This window comes from Labrus bergylta, chromosome 16, assembly GCF_963930695.1.
Source record: "Labrus bergylta chromosome 16, fLabBer1.1, whole genome shotgun sequence".
Lineage (NCBI taxonomy): Eukaryota > Metazoa > Chordata > Actinopteri > Labriformes > Labridae > Labrus > Labrus bergylta.
The window spans coordinates 22,869,649-22,885,225 of NC_089210.1; the positions used below are offsets into that span (position 1 = coordinate 22,869,649).

At 39.6% G+C, this 15,577-nt stretch overlaps 1 protein-coding gene across 4 annotated transcripts; it reads right to left on the bottom strand.

Annotated features, from left to right (window-relative positions):
• Positions 1 to 327: 327 nt before the first annotated feature.
• On the bottom strand, positions 328 to 6,550 carry LOC109994733 (somatostatin receptor type 2). 4 transcript variants are annotated; one of them, XM_065964456.1, is made up of 3 exons: positions 6,340 to 6,550; positions 6,143 to 6,214; positions 328 to 4,193 (listed from the first exon to the last, which is right to left on the bottom strand). In XM_065964456.1, exon 3 carries the CDS (start codon positions 4,144 to 4,146, stop codon positions 3,034 to 3,036), a length of 1,113 nt encoding a protein of 370 aa, XP_065820528.1. In that variant the 5' UTR covers positions 4,147 to 4,193; positions 6,143 to 6,214; positions 6,340 to 6,550; the 3' UTR covers positions 328 to 3,033. The 4 variants fall into 4 exon arrangements, with proteins under 4 accessions (XP_065820528.1, XP_020503850.1, XP_065820527.1 ...); XM_020648194.2 differs by having other exon boundaries at positions 6,069 to 6,214; XM_065964455.1 differs by having other exon boundaries at positions 6,069 to 6,214; positions 6,336 to 6,550.
• Positions 6,551 to 15,577: the final 9,027 nt, after the last annotated feature.

Sequence of the window (15,577 nt, forward strand, 5' to 3'; positions counted from 1 at the left end):
TCATTGGTTATAAATTTGATTTTGGCGCCACCTTGTGGTCAAACCTAGTAGCTCAGTTGAGCTCCGATAAAAAAAAAATGACATCAGACTTGAATCGAGAAATGTGGGCAATGCTAAAAAAATATTCTAATACTAGCGAGTGGTTCAAATAAACAAAATCGAAGAGTATTTATTCGCAAATGTTAAAATGATTTGATGTGAAGCACAAACTTTCAATCATTGAATAAACCTTTTTTAGCTTTCATATTAATAAATGGTATCTTAGTGTAAGGATTTTTCTAAAGAGGGGTAAACCCCAATATTGCACCAGCAGAAAACAAGACTGCATGTCACTTGATACTTTATTTAGTTTGAACACAACTGTACACAACCTTTGTTTGCTCTATCAAATGTGTTTCTTACATATAACTGAACAGAGCAGAAACTGGAACAACACAATGCCAACTTTCTACAGAAGAAACACAACTTTGAACAGCTGGGTTCATGTATTCAAAGCTGATGAGACATTAGCTTTTGGGAATATCTCAATAAAACCACAATAAACATAAATGCACATAGGACCAGTAGAAAACCTGCAGTATGAATGTAAATGTTTCAAAGGAGAACAGCTCGAATGAATGTTTAAGCATTGTTGAAAGAAGTACTTTTTCAAACTCTACAACAACAGTAGGAGGATCATATACAAACCAAGCTTCTAGTCTGAGTTATGATACATTAAGCAATTTGTTTTATTCTACATTTATTTCACATTTTTAACACAGACTTTACAGGCAAACCAGGTTTTATGTAACCGAAAAGCTCGGTGCAAGGTAATATTAAAGCACCCTTTATGCGTTCAGTCATCTGAGCAATGTCTGCATTCATTATTCATGTCCAGAGTCATCCCTCTGTTATTATTATTATGCTAATGAATGTAACCATGGGACCAAAAGCCTCAGTCACTGTTGCTATGGAAATATAAGATACAAAAAAAGGTGCATTGTGTCTTTCAGCGGTAATAAGACCATGTTACAAATTCTGCAATACTGCAGGGATAGAGATTGGAGACCGAATTTGATTAGTCATGGCTGGGGGTTTACAATAACGTGTGTTTGTTTGCAGTTCTGTGTATCAAGACTGACACACAAGAAGAAGTTGAACACACAGACGGTGTGTGAGTAGTTTGCATGTGTTGAGTTTTGTATAAACATACTTAAATATCAATATTGCGTCAGTCTGGGACTTTTAAATCGATAGAACACGCTCAGGATTCATTGCACATAAATCATAATCTGTCACAGGCTTTGGTGCATGAGAGGGAGCCTGCATGCGTAAAGGTTTAATAAAGATAGTAATCTGACCACAGCAACAGACTGAGGGGGGGGGGGGGTGACAGGTTGTGCTCCTGGAGCAGCACGATGGTGTTTGTGATGATGACGATAAAGGAACACCGAAGCCTCTTGAGGACAAGTGTTCTAGCCCTTCACAAATTCACATCACTAAGACACCCACAGACAGTTGAAATGTGGCCTCCTACACACCTCGGATCATAAGAGGAGGATGGGTCAGCATCAGCATACAAAGTGAGCTCGCGATGCGGGGCAGCAAGCTAAGCCCCTTATAAAAGAAACAGGTGAACAGAAGTAACTAAAAAGACTGGCAATGTGTTGTTTCTGCCATAAAGAAAGTAAAACTACGATAAACTGACAAGATGCAAGAATTGAAGTTGTTTAAATCCATATTTAATTACTACTTTTTGGATAATGTCCCATCTGCTGCTTATAATTCTATCCAAATAGGTCAGTCAGCAGGTTGCCTGGGACCAGGAAGATAGGAAGTGGGGAAATTGTACTAAAATAATCATTCACCAAATGTTAGCTGAGCTGCTTTTAATGCCCTCAGGTGCCATAAAAACATGAAGCCGTGCCACCACTCACCATTCATATTGAATAATTTAGAACCATGCGATGTGGCTTTTTTTTTTTTTTTTTTTAAAGCAGTAACAACTGCAAACCAAAACAGCAACATTATTACACTATATACATACATAATGGTATCCAAGCCATAATAAAACACTGTTCCATACGGGGACATTACTTTACAACATAATATATATGTTCCTCTACATCATAGCAGCACTTTGGTTAAAAGCTGGCCCCGCTTATTGACTGAGCCAGTGCTATTAATGTTCTGTAAATTATGCATGTAGATATATTGAACTCAGGGCGCAGGTTTTAACACTGTTATTTACATCCCATACATATGCATTACATGTAAAACTGGTCAGACATTAAATCAGACTGTTGGACTTACAGAACACAATAATTAATGGCATTGGCTTGCAATGATTGTGTAAAAAAAGAAAACACACAATAAAAATGTCACAAGTTGATGTGTTTTCAAAATAAATGTTGTAAAGCAGTCTCTCGGTTAGTTAGAGTCAAAACATCTCCAGAGGAAAAACCCTTGATATGACACAAAATAAAAAATCAGAGGAATGATAATGATGCCGGTTTTGAGAAGTAATGTGTTTTTCTTCAGCATCGGATCATGTTGGTAGTTGTTATTTTTCCACGACCAAAGTCTGGAGAAACTTGGCACAAGCCTTCGCCGTAAACTATGAATATAATCCTGGCTCTGCAGGGGAAAATCATGTCACCAAGGGGACCATTTGCGAGTAGGCGTTAGTGTCAGCTCTACCTCACCTCGGAGTCAATACACACAGAACAAACAGATTTATTTTTCATTTACGGCATCGAGCACACAGTTTGAACTACTGGTTGTGTTTTTTTTTATGGTTTTGTTTACAGCCATGGATCCAAATGTACATCAAAAGTAGATAGAGGAACTGTCCTGTCTAACATTTCCTTCCATTTATAGTCAGGCTTGGTCTTTTTTTTTTTACATTCAATAAGTGACATGTTCCTTTGTGACATCGGTGTCCAGTGTTTAATCCGATCTTCTCCTTCTGTAATGTCACCGAGGAGATGTTAACAGCGGACTGTTATTAGTGTCACAGAGATCTTCATGTAAGTGATACTTTGCATCTTCCACTCAGATACTGGTCTGCAGGTCTCCATTTAGCAGAGTACTCTGAGTTTCTGTGGGGTCATTTATCATGCGAGACTTGTCCTGTCGGCTATCACTGCGCTCCACCTCATCCAACCCTCCCACCTTCTTAAGGCAGAGCACATTCTGGAAACTCTTCTTGAAGTTCTCCGACAGGAAGGCGTAGAGGATGGGGTTGGCGCAGCTGTTGGCGTACCCTAGAACCACCACAAACGCAAAGGTGCTCCTCAGGATGGGCGTGGTGCTGATGGTTCCGGTCACCGAGGTCACATTGAAGACGTAGAACGGCAGCCAGCAGAAGACGAACACTGCCACCACGATGGACACCATGCGGGTCACCTTCCTCTCTGAGCGCTTCCTCTTGGAGGAGCCCACGCGGATGCCAGAGGACTTCACCTTGATGATGATGAAGAGGTAGCAGAGGCAGATGACCATGAGGGGTAGGAAGAAGCCCAGGACGAAGGTGTAGAACATGAAGGCGGTGTAGTAGGCCTCCTGAGGTTCGGGCCATACGATGGTGCAGAAGCAGCCGTCGTGCTTTGTGTGAACACCGCTGTAGATCACGATGGGAAGGTTGACCATTAGCGACACGCCCCACACTGTTAAGTTAATCGTCTTTGCCATGCGAGGCTTGCGCCATTTGGTGGACTTAATGGGATGCACCACAGCCAGATAGCGGTCTATGCTCATCACCATCAGGCAGAAGATGGATGTGAACTGGTTGAGGGAGTCCACAGTCATCACCACCCTGCAGAGCACGGGGCCAAACGGCCAGTTGACCAGTGCCAACTGGATGGCGATGAACGGCAGGCCCAGCATGAAAAGCACGTCAGCCACGGCCAGGTTGAGGATGTAGATGTTGGTGACCGTCTTCATCTTGGCGTAGCGCAGGATGACGTAGATGACGAGGGCGTTTCCGCAGAGCCCCACGGCGCAGACCAGGAAGTACAGGCAGGTGATGACCACAGTGCTGGTCCGGTTGAAGGTGTGGTCCGTGTAGTTCCCGTGAACGTCAGACTCGTTGCCCTGCATGAAGCTGTCGTACATGAGGTGCTCCGAGAGGTTCGGAGGGGATGATGGGAAGATCCAGGAGTCCATGATGCCTCACTGTCTCTCTCTGTCTCTTAAGGATTATGACATCTCACCTGTACATTAAAAGACACATCAATACTTGTAAAGCGTTTTTAAAAGACACTCTTTTTTATTATTATTGATGATTTCTTCAACCCTGACACTTACAAAGAAGAAAATAACCATCCCACTTGATAAAGGTTTTGATATTGATCTTATGCTTTCCAGAAGAGGAAAATTTAGATCTATAGTCATCATTATCATCAGTTATTGAGTGTAGTCTCTCTTCCTTCCTCTATGAAGACCTTTTGCTGACGGATGTTAGTCAGTTGAAGCCATTGATCTGAATGTGACGAGTGGCTCCACTGTGGGGTGACTGATGAGAAACAATACAACAATCTCTGTGACGTCTTAAATCTGCAAACAGAAGCCAATCTTTACCGAATTCATATAGTGAGTAATGCTTACTTGAGTCTTAAAAAGAAAAAAAAATCCTTTTTCTAATCACTCCTGAGGCCATGTCTTACCTGAGGGGATTTTATAGATTTCTATCTGAATCCTCCGTCTTGAGACCAGGCTTGATTGATAGGCGTGTGTACAGAAGAGCACCACAGGCACTGCTCTCTGCTGGAGGCCAGATTTTTCCTTGTGTGTTTATTTGGTCAGGCACTGCTACCAAGGGAAATCACTCCGCACACCCTCCAGGCGTAAGCTCTCCCTCGAGGAATCGCTTGCCCTTCAAATAGCGTTAAATGATCTGCTGTTCTGCATTCTCCACTGACACGTTTGTTCAATTTATTAGGGGGGTGGGCATGGATGTAAATTAGTCCCAGCCTAAGTAATTGAATGAGGGGGAATCACTGTACTGCCAATAGCCATGCCATAGTCAGATTGAAGTGCTTGTCACTGCCAATACACCTGAGGCAAACATGGTCTGACAACTAAGTTTGGTGCCAATAATGTGAGAGGTTTAATGATGCAAGTGTGTCATTTTCACCATGGCAGCAGGACAGGGTGGACACTGCCTGGAGTCCTGTGTGGGTTTTTATTTTCAGTGGTTGAACAGGCGACAAAATCAATAAAAACATAGCCTCTTTGTCCATAAATGAGTGTCATCTGATTTAGTCCATATGGTATGATTGTATAATGTAACAGTTGGCAACCTGTTGGGAGAAACAGCTCTACATAAATAAGGTAGCATATTAGAATAAATGATTTCTGCAGAAGCATCATAAAGCTCTCTTAAAGCATCCAGTGGTTCTGTTGCTGAGGTTAACAAAAGTCTTATATTACTTCTGGTTGTATTTTGTCACGTTAGGAAATATTCTTTTTCAAACTTTAAAATTCTGGTGTTTTTGGCTCCCTGTGCAACAGGTCATTTTCCTTTATGACACCAGCCCAGACCAGTGCAGTTTAAAAAAGTGAAACATTTTCATCTTCAATAAGAGCAACAGGAGGAATACAGTTTCAGTAAAATTGCTACTTTAAGTTTCTAGATTGTAGTTTTTTTTCCCTATCTGCTCAAGACCATGAATTTCACAAGGATTTTGACTTTAAGCTTGTGAAAGGCAGTCAGCTTTTCTAAACATGCTGATTGTAAATCATGTCAATGTATCTCATGAGGGTTCAAATGAGAATAAGGTCAAGTCAGTAAATTCATGAAAAGCAATCTTTACAGACTTTGGTTTTACAGAGTCGACATTATTTCTAGTTCAAGAAAAATATTTCACCAGCTAAAATGAAAATAAATACTAGTAATGGAGGAGACATCACAGTTCACATTGGAGTGAATACTGCTGAAAATGTCGCTCATGTTCATTTTGACAAATCTTGTTCAACTTCGTTTGAATGGAGAAATCACGAGACTTTACCGTCTCTCTGCTATGAATCATCTATTTTACCTGCAGCTGGATTTAATCTCTCTATTTACAAAAACAACGAAAGCATACCTTGTGAAAGCATTTATCCATGACAGAATCACCTTCTTCATCTTCAGATATTACTCAAGTTTTTTTTTTCTCACCAGCATCGAAGTGGAAAACCTCTGCGCAATGTGAAATTTCCGGCTAGAAATCCCACAACGATGTCAGCATGACTGAAAAGAAGAAAAAAAACGGACCTTAAAGGTGGGACGATTATTTCCAACTCAATCTCCACTCGCTTGGCTCTGCACGACTCTGCGCTGCGCCCCTGGTGTGATGCGCGCAGGGACTGACCTACCCAGCAGAGGAGAGCGGAGATGTTAAAGGGCACACAAGGACGGAATCGAGGAGGTGCTGAAGAGATTCACCTCTGAACGACAGAGAGGCTGTCCCTTGTCTCTCCATCCTCTTCATGCAGATATCCAATACAGCATTCAGAAGGAGCTCGGCGTCGATTTAATCACGACAAAAGTCACTGACGCACGGAGTTAAAGCTGTAGGCTGCTGCACTCTTTGCATATTTTGCTGAAGTGGAAACAAAAAGTGCACACGCATGAAAAGAAATCAATAAAAACTAGAGGCTGTTAAAAATAATGGAAACACAGTAAAACACATTAGGCATCTCAGTAAGGGTTCAGTATTAGGCTACTACTTTTCATACAATTAAGTCCATGATGACAAAAGGTCTTGTTGAGGGTCTGTGATAAAAAAAAATAATGTAGATATTATTGAAACAACAAGAAAAAACAAAAAAGGCTCATAAGATATAAGCCTACTATAAGAACTTTTTTTATTAATTATTTTAATTCTAAATAGGCTATAGGCCTATCGTAACAGCCAGTTAGGATTATACATATTTCAAAGTTAAGAATATCAAAGCATCGGTTCTAATATCCAGTAAGCCTATAGTCTTTATTATGATGTCCTCAGCACAGTTATTATTTCTTAAATGTTTAATAGAAAAAAAGGCTACATGTAAAAAAAGCCACGAAACGTAGGCGACGTCTTTTAAAAAACTAATTGGGTAATCACTGGCCTACGCAATGACGTCATAGAGACTCGGTAAGTAGTTTACAGGTGAAGTACATTCTAGTGTTTAATAGTTTATCAGCTAAATATCAGCTAATGGACTCTTTTGTTAGCTGAGCGAGGACAAGTGGACTGTCCTGACTTGGTGCATTCTTTCTGCCAATTCCAGCAATTAAAAAGCTAGGTGCCAAAGTGGTAGCAAGCCATTGTGTGAAAGGGTATGGAGGATAACAAGGAAGAGAAAGAGGACAATGAAGAGAAGACTATCTGAACGAGCTGCATTAAAACTGTAAGTTAGCATGGTGTGCTGGAAGAAGCCTAAACTATGAATGAATGAGTTTCGTTCCTCAGGCTACTACTTAGCTCCAACTGGCAGGTAGTCGCTAGCTTTCCACAATAATGTAAAATGCAACTGAACCGTGAAGTTGGCAACTTGAGCAGTGCTGCAGTCGTTTTGGCTAACAACTGAACTGTTCATGAAATACAACTGTGGATGTTCCTATTTGGGTCAAGTGTCTGTGCTTGTTGTTGTTGTTGTTGTTGTTGTTGTTTTTGTTCTAAACAACTTTGTCTGCCATATGTCTCTGTTGATATTTCCTTGGGGCCTCTGATTGTCATGTATATGTTTTTTCAACAGCTCACCTGCGTCCTTCAGTCCTAGTCTAATCTGCTTATCAGGTAAGATCACTATCAGTGTTTTCATACTGGCATGGCCTTTTAATGTTATAATATTGTTACAGTGTAATTGCAGTTGCATGTAATTGCCCACAAAAGTGTGTGTGTGTGTGTGTGTGTGTGTGTGTGTGTGTGTCTTGATTTGCAACTGTTACTCAGTTGCTGTATTCACACTTTTCAGAGTTTTAATGTTTTATGTGTTTTTTTTGTTTACTGTAGGCTATTCCTAAACCCTTGACTGCACTTGAAATTTAAATCTTTTGGCATCTGCAAAAGAACAAGCTGAAAGCTAGCTTTGGAAATGTGTTCTTTGCGCCTCAATCAGGGCACAAAGAAAATGCTGGAGGCATCAGTCAGTATGATGACACTTGTTTGGGGTGTTCAACTGTCTGCAAAGCTGCACTCTGATGGATGTGTTGAGTTGATGTGTCTGCCTTTTGAGGCCTGCTGCAATCTTTACTGTTGATTTCTAACAGAAGATTTAATGCAAAATACAATCAATTTAATGACAGAAACAGAAATATAACACAGTTTTTCATTTGCATTGCTTTTATTTTATGTAATTTTCTTGTCATAATCAAATGGAAATAAATGCTGCCTTGGGGGACACTACTATTGACGTCGTTACACACTCAGATAGATCCTCATGGCTAGTATTGATTTCTAAGCAAATTAGTGTTTGTTATCTAGCATGAGCTTATTAGCTTGGTCAATAAAGGTGCATGAGCTAGTCTTCAAGGGGATGACATTTGTTTTAATGTGAAAGGCTGCCCTCCATGTAGCAATATGATAATCATAAGCCACCGTTTAATACACATATGATACATATCGTATCATATGGAGGATAAATGTGTCATATTGATGGGATTACCATTTGAGCTTAACATTGTCAAAACAAACGGGTCTGGATTGCTTGTACTTGCATTTCTGCTTGAAGTTATCATTGATCGTCTGTGTGCCAGTTCACAAAATTTGCAGTGACTTTTTCATGATATCTGATGATGTCAGAAAAATTCAACTGAAACCCTGAGCTGTAGAATCAGCTACTCAGCTGTCACTGCAAACTCTTTGGCAGAAAACAATAAAGGTCCCTCACACAAGTCATAGACTCAGCAGGAGTGCTGAAGTTACTAAAATTAGAAGCAAAGTTTTCAGTCCCTCTAAGAAGCCTCTGTCACTCCTGTTAGAAAAGATGAGGATGGTGGTGATGATGTAGTGAGGAGGAGAGAAAAGCCTTCATGTAAATGAGCAGACAGAAGGTCAGGCTTCATTTGAAGTGTGTGGAGTATTTTAACAAGCAGCTTCTATTTATGCCTGACCTGTAGATCCTTGTTAAATTGATTCAAGTGATAGAATATGATGGAAAACTAGTTATTTCCCCTGCATGACTGATATGAAGATCAGCATGTTTTAATTTAAGATCCCAGTAAAGAGGACACCCATGATTCTGTGCCTATTTAAGAAGTGGTGTATAAAAGGTTAGTTGCATCAAAGCCCAACTTCTGTTCTCCAGCAAAGCTACTTATTCCATTAGCAGTACAGGGGCATCAAAGTACCTGTGCACAGTATTGCCAGTAGATACTTGTTTAGAAAAAAAAGGGAGGAATAATTTGCTTTGCAGTACCCATGCAAAAAACAACAAAATAAGGGCTGAATAATTAACAAACACAGTCGCCAGAGGGGAACGTTGATTTTGAACATTTCTGTAAATCCCAGAAATGTTGAATATGTACGTTTTTGAGCCAACAATATTTATTATTTCTGGAATGTTTTAGAATTAGTCACACATTGGAGTTATGGCTGATTACGATAATATATTGAAGGTAGATGCTTTGAAAATAACATTCATTATGTTCTTTACCTGTGCACCATGAGAATGTTTTAAATTAGATGCAGTCCCCCCTTATCGTTTACGCTGACTGCATGTTGCCTGTGTCGGTGCATGGTCATGGTTACATTCATTGTGGTATACTGGTAACCCAATGACTGGGTTGTTATGAACATATCTTACTGTCAAAGAGAGGGACAATGATGTCAGTCAGGGACGGTTTCTCCTGCTGTGTGAGTCGACAGACGGTTTGAGAGAGCAGGTGAAAAGCTCACAGGGAAAATGTAGCACATTGAGAAGAGAGAAGTTATCTTGCCACAAGGAACGATCAATGAACATTAAGGTGATTTTGTGTGAAATACAAAACAGGTAATCTAAAAAAGTTGCTGTGGCATTTGGACATTGACATTTAAACTACAGTTGTGTTCTCATTTAACTTCATGGGATGTTGGGCGTATTTATAACACAAACAAAATTACACTTCAGGTATTAGTGATCATTATCAGTTCCCTCCCAGAGTGCAACAAGCATGCCAGTATATTGGCGCTGAATGATGTCCAGAGTGAAGTCTTGATAGCTCCCTGGGTTGATTAGTTCTGTGTTAATTCATCTGATAGTGGTGATAGAATGCAGGAGCAGAGCTCCAAGCTCAGGTCTTTATTTACTTTCTAATTACTGAGGCATGAGCGAGCACCTCTCTGGTCCAGGCCTGGAATTGAAAGCATTGATTATACATCCTGCTGTGGTAAATTGACAAACAATTAGTAGCTGGAGGCTGGGGCCAAATATTCAGTTGAATATTGCTGATGCTTTTGGCATTTTTTCAATGATTCTGCTGTGAGAGAAAGCCATTAACCAGGTGTGCTAAAAGGTATTACTGCAATATGTTATCACAGAACAAAGGTATTATGTGCTCCAGTGGCTCTAAATTGTTCTACATTTCAGATTAATTTGGGATGAATATTAATTAGATATATGAAAGCCATATGTCCTTTTTTGTGTGACGATAACTTAGGTTTTGTTAATTTCATTATGTCTGGTGTATGCTACCATAAATGAAGAAGTTTTCCTGCCTCTGAAGATGATATATATCCCGGGGGTTGTTGGTCAGGGCACCTTCCATCTACTTCATGATATACTTCTGAACAGTGAATCACTTTGTATAATTTTTCTGTTCACTTCAAAGTAATGACACTCTCCCCTCTGGGGCTAAATATTCATCAGAATGTTAATCATCTATGTCATTCTCACACATCCTCTCTAATTTCTTTTTTGAATGGGTGTGACATCACCGACCCACTGGCACAAAGACACAGTTTGAGAGGGAAAAGTTGTCAAGGATTAAATTCAGTACCTTTTTTCATACGTTATATATTTGTATTATTAAGTGTTCTCAGAAAGACAACGTTATGTAACAGTTACATTGAAATGTAAAACTATGAAAATTATTTATGTACAGTAAGAAAAAAACATAGAAAAAAACAATATTTGCTCTCTTCAAGAGTGTCAACAGCAGACATATGACAGTTTATACATTTTCAATAAAAATAGATAAATGGTACTGTAGTGTTAATTTTTCAAAGTTGAAGATGGCCCCTTTTAAATTGCAAATTTCTTCTGACCAATGGGCCAAAAACACAAACTATTAGGCCAACATCTCAGATGATGAAAGCAGAAAGATGACCTCACAATTGAGAATAGAGCCAGTGGAATGAATGAAAGAACGCAATCTTCAGGATCACTAAAAGCATAAGAGCCTTAAATGGGCCCTTTTACATAAAGAGAGGAAGAGGCAGGCTCTGTTCATCTTGAAATGCTTTTTATTGAAGTCTGAATGTTGTTGCACATTACCTACAGTTACATGTACACTCAGTTGCATCAGAACAACAATTCTGCAGTAAAACCGACCCTCAAGATGCCTTTAGTGTTCAGTCTTTCTGAAGCTGATGAAACATGATGAAATCCAGGTGTATCCAAACAAAATATAAATAGAAAGAGAGAAAACAATTCAAAGAAATAATAGATATTCCATTATTAAAGCAAAGATGTCGAGAAGAAGCGTTACACAAGACTTAAACAGTTCATGTCAAGCCCAGTTATGTATGCTAAACGAAGAGAATCTAAATGTACATTATAACCATATGTTTTGATGAAGAACTATACAATCACTGTCATTTTAATGATCTGAATTTGCAAGAACTACAGAAATTCACTCATGAAAAACGTTTCCAGCTCTTCCTGGGGGATTCCAAGGCATTCCCAGGCCACGATGGGATATACAGTACAATCCCTCCAGCGAGTTCTGGGTCTACCCTGGTGTAGCCTCCCTGTAGGGCATGCCTGGAAAATCTCCAAAGGGAGATGTCCGGGAGGCTTCCTAATCAAATGCCTGGAACACCTGAATTGGCTCCTTACGATGCAAAGGAGTAGCTCTACTCCGAGCTCCTCACCCTATCTCTTAGTCTGAGCCCAGCCAATCTCTGGAGGTCACTCATGCCGGCGGCTTGTATCCGCAACCTTTTTGGTCACTAACAAAAGCTCATGATCATTGTGTCTGTACCGAATTTACATTTTAGAGTCAGCAGAAGTTTTCCTGAAATTTTTACAACAAGAATCGACCAAATATTATGTACCTAGGCCTTGAACTTTTGTTGCCCTGGTATTGAAAACAAGTATCCACATACTATACGTAACAACCCTATACTGAACTTGAAGCTTGGTGAAATTTGCACACTTGTTTCAAACAGTATAACTTTATAAGTTTGTAAGTTTTACCCTGCTGCTAATGTTTTCCAGACATTCTAATTCTTCCCATCAATTTGCAGTTTCTCCAGTGGTATCAGTACACAAACCACATCTAACAATTCTGCCTCTCTGTCATTGTTACTCTTATCAAGAAACACAGTCTCAGTCACACGCCTCAGCCCACTGGCACAGTCTGCTCTGTGTGTTCTCTTTACACATTCCTGTTTATTTACATAAAATGAGTCTGGCTGCTGTGATAAAGACTGCTGAGACTAACACTCGCTCCTAGGAGACATTGTTGTTATGATTCTAGCCGATGTTGACCTGTCCGTTTTTTTTTGTTTTTTTTCAAACCTTTCTGTTAAAAAGGCGAGGACTAATAAATGTGTCTCATTGTAGTCTTGTGTGAAACAAATTTTATCCTTATAACTCTGCTTTTCCAACCTGCTCTTGAAACAATTCTTACACACATCTATATCTCAAATGAAATATTTATATTTTTTAGCACTTTTTCTGCCTTGTTGTTATTCTTCACGTTTTTTTTTTATCAAAGATCCAATATCTAAGCTATCTACTGAAATACTGATTAAATCATAAAATGACCTTACTATATGATCAGACATTATGTTGAAGTGCTGGCTTCTCTGACAACAATGCAGCAGCCAGTATGTCCTCCTCCTAAGTTTAGATTCTGGTCCTGAATGTTCTGGATTGGTTTTGACCAGAGATGGTAGGCAGTTTTAAAGCACACACACGGTTATTTTGGACTCCCCTCGGTTTTTCCAGGCAAACAGCAAACCAACAGGTGTTGCAGCGCTGGAAGCGGAGAAAGCAAACTGATTCTACCTGACCTGAAAAGCCATTTTCTATTTTCGATGCTCCACATCCAGAAATGTGGTAGAATTAGGATAAATATTGGAGATTGTTTTGGAAAATGGAGAAAGGTTAGCATGCAGAAAGGTTTCTGGACCGATGCAGAGCTGGATAAACACTGAAGCTTCAGTGTCCATCACATGGCAACCCGTGTGAACATGAACTCTAGAGAGGAGGGAGAGGGCTCTCTTCAATGTTTTGAATTAGGACTGCAGTACTCATTCTAAACACTAGGTGTCAGTTTCACCTATTATCATGCTTTGGGTGCGTTCGAATTGTCCCTCCTATCTCCTTTCATTATCCACTTTACCTTAACCCCGGGGAAAACGTCATGAGGTTAAGGAAAGATGTTAGGAGAATTCATAAAGGACTTAGGAAAAGGCGATCTCGTTGCTCTGACAATCCGACCACATTTCCACTAGGCGACGTCATTAAATGTGATAAGCCAGTGGAGGTTAATGACGTGGGTCGGCTGTGTTGAAACTACAATGTTCTGAAAATGGACTACTAAAAGCGCATCTAAAAATCTTTCCCCTGTGCCTTCTTGCCGGTGAAATAATCCTAATAACCACAAGGTTGGGATTGAAATAAAAGCAATATAGACTACCAGGCTACGAGTAACAAAAGTGAAACCATCAGCTTCCTGTCCACTCAGAAATCAACATCAACATAAATATGATTGTATGAAATTAATTGTTACATTTCTGTAAGATATAGCCTACACATAATGTTTTAAATGTTGCGGCCGAAAGGAATTGTGGGGCGGCATATCTCATCTCCTTTTGTAAAGGATGGTCCAGTGTATCCTATGCTAAAGGAGGTTATAAAGGAAGCATTGACCCACCTTTCCTTAGCTTTTAGAGAATTTGAACGGCTCTTATCATGCGATAGCCATAGCCACTTAAATGCTTCTGAGTCATTTCACTCAGTTAGGAACCTTCCTAAGCAAAAATGAAAATTTGAACGCACCCTTTGTCTTTTAACCTCTTTTCACCGATGTCTTCTTCTTTATTCAGTCAATTTCTTCTTTTGCCATTTAATTTCCGTTCATGTTTCCTCTCTCACGTCATAAGGGCCACTGTGAGGAATCATGAAGTCATGACTGAGTGAGTCAAATTCTCGTGGGAATCTGCATAGACTAAACTATCGATACTTGGCAGCAGGGACACAATAATTGTATCACACATAATCAGGATGACGATATTTATTGCCATATCTATATTTTATCCCGACCAATTTCTGAAAACTAATCAGTTCTGTGTGCCATGTTATGAATTGTAAGACTATTCTCGGTTGAGGAAAGAGGTCTAAACAAGTCCACTACCTTGATTCATTTAGAGTTTTAGATTTAGCCCATCTCTGTGCATCTACTACTATAGCCACCTTTTCTCCATCATTTGACCAAATTACTTCTCTAGTCACATTTTAACAACTGATTCTTCTCTGTGATGTCTGATGGCAGATGCAGCTGAAATCTCTAGAACTAGCTTGTTGTAAGAGAACTCATTATTATGTTTCTGTTAAAATCTTGCTCTCTATTTTATGTTTTTGGGATGCTCTTTGTTGCCAGAGAGTTGCAAAACAATATGAAGTATAGTTGTAGTGATTGTCATTCTAACACAAGGTGATATGATATTCATCTTTGTGCGTCTTGTGTTATGACATTTTCTTTTTGTGGCTGTTCATTTGCACATCCCTGAATTCCTGCAGGGAAATGGAGTTTTGATTAAAAGGCTGCTGCCTTTGACTCTGACGTATTTAGGACACATCCCTCAACTCTCATGAACCTCAGGCGAGACAATGAACGGTTTACCTTTCTAACAGCTTCCTATGTGAATCAGCAGGTTGTAATCAAAGTGGACAAAGCATGTCTACGCTCTTATAACAGCCAAATCATCCCCGTTTTATTAAAGCAATTGATAGAGGTAGACACACTGTGTATTAGAAAATCGAAATATTTGTATGTTGCAGATTTAGCAAAAAAAAACACAAAACATGGATTGAAAATATAGTAGTTGGACCATGTACAACATTTCTAAACACTGCAGAAGCCTTTTGAACATTTCTGCCCTCTACAAAGACATCATAGAAATACAGCTCCATTATAGTTTTGTGTGTGCATGTTTTTAAGTTATTTCTGCAAGTATCTTAAAATGACCTTATGGCCACTTGTGTTTTGTTGGTTATGCTCTATAGCTATTCTGGTTATTACTTTAAATTGATGCAATCAGGATCTGTAAAAACAGAAGCGGTAGATCAGTTTTAAATTGGTTAATGTTTTTGATTGCTCTCCGCCTTATCCGCAACTGCATTAAAGATGAGTTCATGATTAAACTTGTAGGTAAAGCTGAGATGATACTGCAGCAGTTGGAGCGCCAGAGGAAGC